The sequence below is a fragment of the Citrus sinensis genome, chromosome 2 (assembly GCF_022201045.2).
Source record: "Citrus sinensis cultivar Valencia sweet orange chromosome 2, DVS_A1.0, whole genome shotgun sequence".
Classification (NCBI taxonomy): domain Eukaryota; kingdom Viridiplantae; phylum Streptophyta; class Magnoliopsida; order Sapindales; family Rutaceae; genus Citrus; species Citrus sinensis.
The window spans coordinates 28334472-28344374 of record NC_068557.1 but is presented as its reverse complement, the minus strand read 5'-3'; the positions used below and the strand labels follow the sequence as shown (position 1 = coordinate 28344374).

The following is a 9903-nucleotide window of genomic DNA, read 5'->3' as shown; positions in this document are numbered from 1 at the left end:
TCTCTTGCATGAAGATAAGAAAACATATTTCTAATTTACCATTCACAAGTCCTCTTCAAACAAAGAAAAGTTGAAAGGTAAGCTAAATAAAAAAGTTGAAAGTGACGTTAGTAGATGATCCACAAGAAAAGTGAAAACTATGTGTTGTATCTAGCCATATACATTTGAATATGTAGACTTGCATTGGATTATGTTGCTCCATTGAACCAAATCGTTCATAGATGCATAAATTAATAAATTTAAATGTTATACATACAATTTTGGACGTATATAATTAGATTGAGTCTAATCTTGTATAAATATGATCGGAAATGTCTGGATGAGATCATATTTTAAGACAATTATTTGAGGGGAAAAAAAAAACAAAATTGTTAGGGACATTACAACTTGGACTGCCTACCTTGGGCATGTCAATTTAGGACATTAATAACAATATTTTGGACTAGTCATTGTATGACAACCTTGCATTTGGAGTGCCTCCCTTATCAGTAAGGCGGCTATATGTCCCATTCTTTGGGAGAGGCTACATCTGCATCCAAAGTAGGAGCTAATGACTAATGAGGATTTGATTGGCCGGAGCCGAAAGCTAATTAATTTTGGTGCCCACCGCCCACAGCCCACACTTGGGCCGTGGACTACAATGCTACCATTGTCCATTGAAATAGACACGGACCATTTACAGCTGCGTTTGTCTCCAATGTAGGCCCTGAATGTAGAAGGTTGCCCAATTCACCCACTCCAAATTTCTGTCTTTTTCGTTTCAATAATAATTTTTTTTTTTAATTTAAAGGCGATTGGTTGATGACTGGAATGTCGGTGGGGAGGGAATGAAAAGGGATCGACATTCTTCTATTCATCTATGATATTTTGTTTATATTCTTGTAACTTCTAAATTTGCTTGAGAAAAGAAAAGGATATAAGGATCCTGGAATAATAAAGGAGGATTCTCGAGAATATTCAAACCCTGGATAATTGATTTTTTTAAATTTGATTTAATCATACTAAAGTATAAGATATAAGATCATATTACCACATAAAAGCGTTAAAATAAACTGAAGTAATTAAAATTATTTTCATCAAACTAAGTTCATGTCATCAAAATTACAAGATAACCTATGAAATTAAGTAAAAGTAAAGGTCGAACATAACCATAAAAATAACATGGTATACATTAGCCATTATTTATATTATTTTTATAAATATTATGATATTTATTATTTACATTTATATTGTTACAATTTAAATTTTAAATGTATTTTACTAACATTTTATAGGAAATAAAATAACAATACAAAATAAATAGAGAAGAGATTAGGATTCCACCAAATCTCCTTCCACTTCTCGAATAAGATACTAGGTGCTAAATTATCTTTATACCTTCTTCGAATAAGAAATTAGATATAAATTTTTTTCCCGTATCTTTTCCAAATGAGTAAAATCTCATAGGACTCTCATCCCCATGTAAATTCTAATTAAATTTTTTTAATTGAATAATAAATTATATAATTAAAAATATACAATAAGTTATAATTATAATTGGTACCAAAAAAATATAGCTACTTACACCATGCCATGTGTCAAGAAAATATTGTAAAAACACACGATGAAATGTTTTTATATTACTTTAGCCCCGATTTAAGAAACTACGATACATGACAATACAAAAATCACATGACCTTATATTCAGTTCAAAAAAATCACTAATCCAATCTAGAACATCAACAAAAAACGGTACGTGATTACTAATAGGATCATGAGCAGAATGCTCAAATACAAACAAACAATTAACAAATCTAACGGTGTAAAATGAAAAAAAAAGGATGAACGACAAAAATTTAATTTGGAATCAAATCTCTTGCTACGTATGTTTTCTTCGGTCTATAAACATAGGCCAAAATAATTGAGAAATAATCTTTTAGCTATTTTCTCACTTAACTAAGAGAAATTTAGACGTTAAATTCATAAAATTAATAAAACAAATGCTGATAAAAATATCGGGGTGCTTTCATGAGCACATACTTAAGAAAAATTTGGTAGGTGCATACTTGAATATAATTTGTGAAGATTATAAGAAACAAATAAGAAATTTCAATTTAACAACACAATCAAGTATAATTTTGTCATTTATGTTCCTTGTCAATTATGTATCTAGATTAAATATTCTAAACCCAAGGTAGAAAGTCATGTGAAATGCCCAATGTTTTTTTTTTTTTTTTCAAAAGAAAATGTCTCAATTGACATTTGAAAGTATTTCTCCAATAAACCTTAACAAATACAAAAGGTATGCTGGTGTTTTTCCCTCCCCTTAAAAAGGTGTATTTATTAGAAAGTAATTATTAATCATCTTTTAAATAATAATTCACATACTTCTTCTTTGCAAAAATATTCATTCAAACTTCACAAATTAAAAGAAATAAATAAATAAATTCAAACTTTCAAAGATGTTAGCTATCATGCCATGTGAATGGTGGAGTAGAGGCAGCAAATAATTCCTGGTGGTGAGATAGCAGGAGCACGCAATTCAATCATGACGGGGCAGCTGAGCTGTCACTGACCGACATTTATGCTCTTATCGTTAAGTTGGCATGAATTGACAAGGCCAGCAGGTCCACATGGCGAGAATATACTGCCACGTCATACGGATGTGATACATCATATTAGCCCCCAATGGGTAATGGCTGAGATGTAGATATGAGTAGCCACGTGGCCGGTCACACACTTCAATTAATTTGGAGATCTTCCCATCGCGGCCATTTTGTTTGACCATTTTTACATTCATTGTCAATTTTACTTTCACACAGTCGAAATAACACCTACCTTTTTCCCTCCCTAATCATCGTCTACGAATACAGTAACCGTCAGGTCACTTCCAACAGCCAATCTCTATCGTCCAATTCTGTGCTGCAAATCTCAACCAAAACACTCAAGGGCAATGGACCTTGGAGGCAAAAGATTTGGAACGGGTAGGATTTTGTATTATTATTATTATTATTGGGTGTTGATAATTTTTTACTGGTATTATTTATTAGATGCCTGCTTGATTTATTTCAATAGCAGAGATGATTTCGTAAAGAGTTGGAATGGGTAAGATTTTGGATTCACTGCTTATTGGAGCTTCACGTAGGGAAGAGTTTCTCGTGAGGTTTAAACACAGTGATAAATCAATTCGAGCTTTATAAACCCTTGTGGTCGTGAGATGATCATTTCGAAGGGTCTCGAGAAACCACGTGCTCAAACATTTTCGAATCAATTAATAACTGATGACTCATTAAGCTATTACATCATCACCTCCTAGTTTAGATATAGTTTATATTTGAAGGCCTAACTTTTATAAATTGGACCTCCTTTGTTGAAGGTCTGCTTCACCGTTAATTGTTTTTTTTGTAGAATAGTAATGCTTCTTAAGACATGATGCTGATTTTTGTTTTACGGGATCTACTATCTTATCCAATTTTATTGTTCCTATTTTGCATTACAAAGGGATTTAATTGATTATGATTTCTATTCTTCTATCCTCCAGGCTTTTATTTTGTCCTGCATGTTTTGGTTCACTGACATTGGAGCTTCACAAGGTTTAGGGTGCGTTTGGAATTAAGGTACAGCTGCTGTAGAAAAAAAGTTATAATTATGAAACAAAAGTTAGTAATATATAGTAAATGTAAATTTTAAATAATAATTTTGATAAAATTATTAAAGATATAATAGATTTTCCATTATACAAGTAAAAATTTATATCAACATAACTTTCAAGCTACAGCAGCTAATGTTTACCAAACACTTTAGTGCCGTAAGCTGCCCAACCTCAATCCTAAATGCACCCTTAGATACAATGACATAGCGATTTCAGCTCCATCAGATCCTTCGGATTGTGAATTACTCACTTGAAGAAGTCTTGTCCTGATAAACCAACCATATTTGAATCTGTGTTTATGATCAAGCACATTCTAGAATTTTCTGTACTAGAGATGGTCCTTTAACCTTTTTGAAAGGTACTGGTTGCCCTGTGTAATTATTTTGGTATGTTGCTGATTCTTAAGCAGCCATACAAGATGGATAAGGATAATACTACACACACACAAAAAAGATTCCACTGGAATGACTTGGCTTATTTAAGCTGTTCACAGTTTGCATTTTCTGAAATTTGGTCTATAAAATGTTCTGGATAATTTTGCTTTGTTCCACATTTAATCATTTGTAAGTATGATTCTTTCTGTTAAGATTTTGATTCTGGTTGTTTCTTGCTATTATCAAGAATTGGAGAGTTATATTGTTTCTCTCAGGAGCAATTGTTGGTGGGCACTGCTTGTTGACTCGTTTATTGGTGGTCTTTATTTTATTTTCCATTTTCTTTTTGTGAATATTGTGGGAACACCAGAATTTGGGTCTTTTTGCGGGGGAGGGGGTGGTGGTGCCCAGGTGGGAAGGGAGGATTAATGCATTGTGCACTGGTTTTTGAAGTTGTGAATCCAAAGTTTTAAACTGTTGTTCATGCAAAATATCTAATTCACATTTTCGTAAAGTTTTATATTATATATTCTACATTTTAGTTGATATGTGTGTGATTTTCTCTGTATAGTTTAAATGTAAAGATTTAATGTTAAGCCAAGCTTGAACTTATCTTAATCTAACAGATATTAACCTCAATCTTTTAAATAAACATATGTAAAGAATCTGTGATAACCACAGAAAATTATTTTTGTTGCTGCTAAAACTAACTTGAGTTTTCTAAAAGCCAAAAGTTCTTGTGTTTTCTACTAAACCAAGTGTTAGTCATTTTTGTTTTCCATAAATGTTGCATTGAGTTTTGGAGCCTATACTGAAGGCATGTATGGCCCCTGATTATCCTCAACGCAGCTTGCAATTCGGCATGCATGTCTTTGGAAATACTTTGATCCAGTAATTTCCTTTTTTTTTTTTCCTCCAAGTCTAGTCTCATCATTTTGCTTGACTGAGGCCATTTCTTTAACAAATTAGGGCCTAAGGAACTTGGTGGTGCCATTGATCTCGTAAATCAGTTTAAGCTTTTGCATCACCATGAGTTCTTTTGCAAAAGAGCACTTCCTTTGTCATTATCGGAGACTCACTATCTCCGCAATGTGGTGGGAGACACGGAGATTAGGAAAGGGGAAGGGATGGAACTGGATCGGCTCTTTCAGACCTCCTCCTATGTAAGACAGAGAGATTATAGCCTGTGTCCTTTTGACTTGGAAGTACTAGGGGAAGCCTTTCATATGAGAGATTTAACTCCCATTGACCTGCCTTCCGTAAGACATTTGCTACTCATGTATTTGTCATCTTATTCTTTTCCCATATTAAGGTGTACATCTTGTTAATCCTAAACATCAGCTTTTGGTTGGCTTTGTTTCTGTCTGGTTGCTTTTTGCCCTGTAGATAACTTGAAACATAGAATGCTGAATCTACTTGTCTTTTCTGTAAGTTTGTCTCTCCCTATTCTGGTTATGACAGGTAGAAAAGGGGATCCCTACAGCAGTAAAGCCAAACAGTTTGTCTAAAGACAAGGAAGGGCAGCTTAGAAAGCACAGAGTCAAGTATCATGGCAGGAATAAGCACCGTCACAAGTATGGAATTAGTGCTGAAAATAAGAAGAGGAGTGCACATCAAGAATCTGTTTCTGAGCAGTTGAAAAATCATCTAGAAAAGGTTTGAACTTCATTAGTTATTGTATGTTTTATATTAATTTTATTTATTTTTTATTGTGTACTTTTGTAATGATGGGGAAAAAAAAGAAAAGAAAAAAGAACACATTATTTGGGTTTCAGCCACCTGTTTATATTGCATACATATCTACTGTAGATTGTCAAACTTGTGCTGATTTATTGCTAGTATACAGCATAGCACATTTTGAAACTGCTTTGACGGCCTTAATAGTCATTGTCATGGCTTCTATGTCCATTCAGAAGAGGAAGCACGATGGGAGAGGAGATCTTTCTGTTATCCACCAGAACAATGGCCAGGTAACAGAAAAATTGTTGGAATTGTTAGTTCTTTTCCTCTCTCTCCTGCTTGATTACTTGGTGGAGGTTACTATTCTTAATTAAATATTTATTATCTTTAGGCTGATTATTTTTTCTTTTAATTTCTCTTAGCATCAAAGTTTCAAGAAGTTGGGATGGTGATTGTTGAATCTGAAGGTGGCAGGCTGAAGACTTCAACTTGGGTTTAGTTAGATAGGTAAAATATCTGCTCTTGAAAATCTGGAGACTTGGATACCTCCAGTTTATTTTGAATAATAATGGATCTTTTATAAGACATGAAAATATGAGTATAGTTTCTTCATGTTATTGACTCAGGCAAAGTGAAATCCACTGTACTTGATGGACCAAGAAAACCAATTTCAAGGTGTATAACTTCTAAGCTCGAGATTAAATGTGTTTCTGGTTTTCATTACCAGAGTTTGGTTGCTTTTTCCACTTGGACAGACAGATGCTCTGTTTTGTTTTAGGTGCTCTCAGAATAGTGAGCCCTATCTATTAACTTTTTTTTATTTGTGCATATAAAATGATTTTGGAAAGAAATAAAATATAAAACAGTTAATAGAAAGGGAGCAACATAATGTGGTCATTTTTCCGTCGAGTTATTGCACACCGATGCCGAGAGATGGTAATGGTTATATCGGCTCAGGTTTATCATTGCCAAATTTTCACTGGAAAAAAATTAAATTATCAAATCCACCCGCAGCGAATTTAAATAATTACCAAATCATTCGTAACTCAGTGGATTTTTTATGGATTCTGACATATAAGATTATAGATATTAAAAAAATAGTTTAATAACATATAAAAATTTAAATTATATAATCCAAAATATAAATTTATAACAGTTTCTTAACAAATTGGCATAAAATACTTAGTTCTAGATTTTATAAATGTAAATAAGAAATTAAAATTTCAATATTAGGATAAATATACAAAATATATCAATCTAACACAAAATGTTTTTGTTATAGGCAAATTATCATAACTAAGATCAATACTTTGATCCATCTTTTAATTAATATACAAATATTGCCAACAATGTTAATAAGTAAATTTTGAACAACTACTGTCAATAATTAATTAAACATATAAAACACTTAACTTTATTGAGCAAGTATTAGGTTTAAGTCATTAAAGGAAAATAAAAAAATTAATTAAAATAAAATAAAATATAGAAATATAAAACTTACAAAAATATAAAATTTGTGCATATTAAAATTTTAAAAATTAAAAAAATTAGGTCACGAGTAACAACTGTAGCTTTCATATATTTATGATTAATTTTTTTTAATGTAATTTTTATGGTCAAAATTAAAAAAAATAAATATTTTAAAAAACAATTGGTTGATGGGTACCTGCAAACCCACCCACAACTTGCATGGGTTTAAATATAAATATCAAATCTGTCCGCAACATATAAAATTACTCGCAACTGATGGGTTTACGCGGGTGTGTTTGGGAAGATTTGTAGGTTTGCAAATAATTTTGCCAGGTGCAGCTATGAGTGCTTTACAACTGTTGGCTTTCTTGAAGTTGTTACATTTTGTTTCATATTTTGGTTTTAGCTTTTGTTTCTAGAGTTTTGGTAATGGGTTGGCAAAAATTGTTGTTTCTCTTTGGAGAAAAATTTGTTCTTACAATCTCAGCATGCAGAGGTAGTGCAATGGGCTAGTTAGGTCGGTCTCTTGATTCTTATTAATTTTTATTTAAAACAATTGTTCTATTATAATTAAAGAAAAGTGGCTCACTTTATATATCCGAATTAATGTCTTTTATTGATTGGTCTCACGTTCATTTCTCGTATATTCCTTGCTATATGCATGTTTTAACTAATCATAATAATATGCATACACACTTCAGCACACTTCACAAGTAATGAATGAATAAGACCAATCACACAAGTTTTTCGATATGAAGTTCTCTTTTAATCTAGTTAATATTCCAAGTAGCAGAAGGAAAAAAAATTCTGAAACTAACGAAACTAGTAATTTGAAATTATATAATCGTTTGAATTTAATAATTATCAGGAGAAAATAAATTTTTCTTTTTTGTCGAAAGGAAGGAAAAAAGAAATTGAATCAATTCATATTTAAGATATATTTATTAATTTTTGAACGATAGGATGAAGCCTTGATGGTTGATAATCGGTCGGACTCGAATAATGAAGAAGATTCCGATAAGAGTAAATTTTTCTACCAAATAATATCAACGTCGGAGACTTAAGATGTAGCTAGTATGCCATCTAATTTTTCTTGAACCACCTTCCAAGCGGCAATCACATGCCTGTCCTCCGTCAAGGTGGCGCCCACAGCAAAACGTATAAAGTAGATTCCGGCAACCATTCCATGACTGACATACAGCTGCCCAGATGCATTTATCGACTCCAGTAACTTTCGATTGAGTTCATTGGCACCTTCATTGGCCTTTCCATCGCCCAAACCCGAAGCTGAAGGCAGTACCCTGAAACACACCACAGCAAAGTTTCTCGGAGCTACAATTTCAAACCTGTTATCACCGCCCACAAGCTCTTGAAATAGCTGGGCCATTCTCACATGGGAACGTAGGAAGTTCCTTAGATTAGCCACGCCAAAGCTTCTCAGCACGAGCCACAGTTTCAATGCACGAAACCTTCTGCTTAGTGTAATTTGCCAATCTTTGTAGTCGACCACTTGCTTTGAATCACTTGCCTTGTTTCTCAGAAACTCTGGGTTTGTGGAGAGGGCTTTTATGAGAGCATTTGGGTTCTTCACCCACAGGCAACAACAATCTAAAGTTGTGAAGAACCATTTATGTGCATTCAGACTAAACGAGTCCGCACCTTCAATGCCATCAATAAAATGGCGAAACTCCGGGCAAATACAGGCGCTTCCAGCGTATGCCGCATCCACATGAACCCATATGCTGTATCTTTTTGCTATGTCACAGAGCGGCCCTAGTGGATCCACAGTGGTTATTGCAGTTGTGCCAACCGTGGCACAAAGAAATAGTGGGATCAGCCCAGCTTGTATATCCAAGTCGATTGCTGCTTGGAGAGACTCTGGGGTTAGCGTAAATGATGATGACTTTGTTGTCTTTATAGCACGGAAATTCTTCGGATCGATTCCAGCTATTTGTGCAGCCTTTTGGAGTGCACTATGAGTTTGATCAGATCCATAGACAACAAGTCTGGATATGTTTTCTCTTCCAATTTCGTTCAGAATTTGATCTCTTGCGGCAGCTAGTGTGCACAAAATGGCCTCACAGGTTGTCCCTTGAATCACACCACCACCAGTTCCCGAAAACAGGAAAGATTTCGGAAGCTTGAGCATCTCTCCAAGCCAATCCATGACTATATTCTCCAGCTCGGTTGCAGCTGGTGATGACATCCAATTAAATCCCACAACATTAAAGCCACTGCTGAGCATTTCTCCAAGAAACCCTGCGATGCTGCCACTTGAAGGAAAGTAGGCAAAGTAATATGGGCTTTGCCAATGCGTTATTCCAGGGACAATGTGTTGTTGCACATCCTGGAGGATTGTTTCAATGGGTTCAGGATTATAAGGGGCAGATTCTGGCAAGCGCTTTCGAAGGTAACCCGGTTCAACTTGGCTTAAAACCGGGTACTTCTCAACATCTCTGTAATAATCAGCAATGAAGTCTATGATCATGTGGCCTTGCCTTCTGAATTCTTCCGAATCCATAGGGTTATTGAATGACGCAGAGTTGGTTTTGAGTTCATGATCGGAGTTAAGGCTGCCCATTTGGAGATGAAATTAAGGTGGCTGGTAGATTGATTGTATATATGCTAGGTTTCAGCTAAGGCAAGAACACAGAAAGCAAATTGGAACTTTGAATATATATAGAAGGCGATAGCCGTTAGGGCACGATCCTAAAGATTAGGTGGGTACGTAGCGATTGATCATATAAA

The 9903-nt window shown here is 34.2% G+C and overlaps 2 protein-coding genes across 6 annotated transcripts; one reads left to right on the top strand and one right to left on the bottom strand.

Moving 5' to 3' along the window:
- The first annotated feature begins 2711 nt into the window (after nucleotides 1-2711).
- LOC102627709 (mediator of RNA polymerase II transcription subunit 19a-like) lies at nucleotides 2712-6408 on the top strand. Of its 5 annotated transcripts, XR_369494.4 has the most exons (6): nucleotides 2732-2963; nucleotides 4975-5264; nucleotides 5467-5661; nucleotides 5919-5975; nucleotides 6108-6192; nucleotides 6312-6408. XR_369494.4 is itself a non-coding variant. In XM_006468012.4 (5 exons), exons 1-5 carry the CDS (start codon nucleotides 2933-2935, stop codon nucleotides 6135-6137), a joined length of 603 nt encoding a protein of 200 aa, XP_006468075.2. In that variant the 5' UTR covers nucleotides 2734-2932; the 3' UTR covers nucleotides 6138-6408. The 5 variants fall into 5 exon arrangements, 3 of the variants coding, with proteins under 3 accessions (XP_052291388.1, XP_006468075.2, XP_052291387.1); XR_369495.4 differs by lacking the exon at nucleotides 6312-6408 and having other exon boundaries at nucleotides 2715-2963; nucleotides 5852-5975; nucleotides 6108-6132; XM_006468012.4 differs by having other exon boundaries at nucleotides 2734-2963; nucleotides 6108-6408.
- Nucleotides 6409-8155: 1747 nt separating this feature from the next.
- Nucleotides 8156-9903, bottom strand: LOC102628190 (tyrosine decarboxylase-like). The gene has a single exon (XM_006468013.4). It carries the CDS (start codon nucleotides 9734-9736, stop codon nucleotides 8216-8218), a length of 1521 nt encoding a protein of 506 aa, XP_006468076.1. The 5' UTR covers nucleotides 9737-9903; the 3' UTR covers nucleotides 8156-8215.

Excerpts from the sequence above, each read along its gene's own strand:
- LOC102628190 (XM_006468013.4), bottom strand. The coding sequence starts at position 9,736 with ATGGGCAGCCTTAACTCCGATCATGAACTCAAAACCAACTCTGCGTCA.
- LOC102627709 (XM_006468012.4), top strand. The coding sequence starts at position 2,933 with ATGGACCTTGGAGGCAAAAGATTTGGAACGG. Across the intron at positions 2,964-4,974 it reads AGGCAAAAGATTTGGAACGG|GGCCTAAGGAACTTGGTGGT; the intron begins GTAGGATTTTGT and ends TTAACAAATTAG. Across the intron at positions 5,265-5,466 it reads CTCCCATTGACCTGCCTTCC|GTAGAAAAGGGGATCCCTAC; the intron begins GTAAGACATTTG and ends TGGTTATGACAG.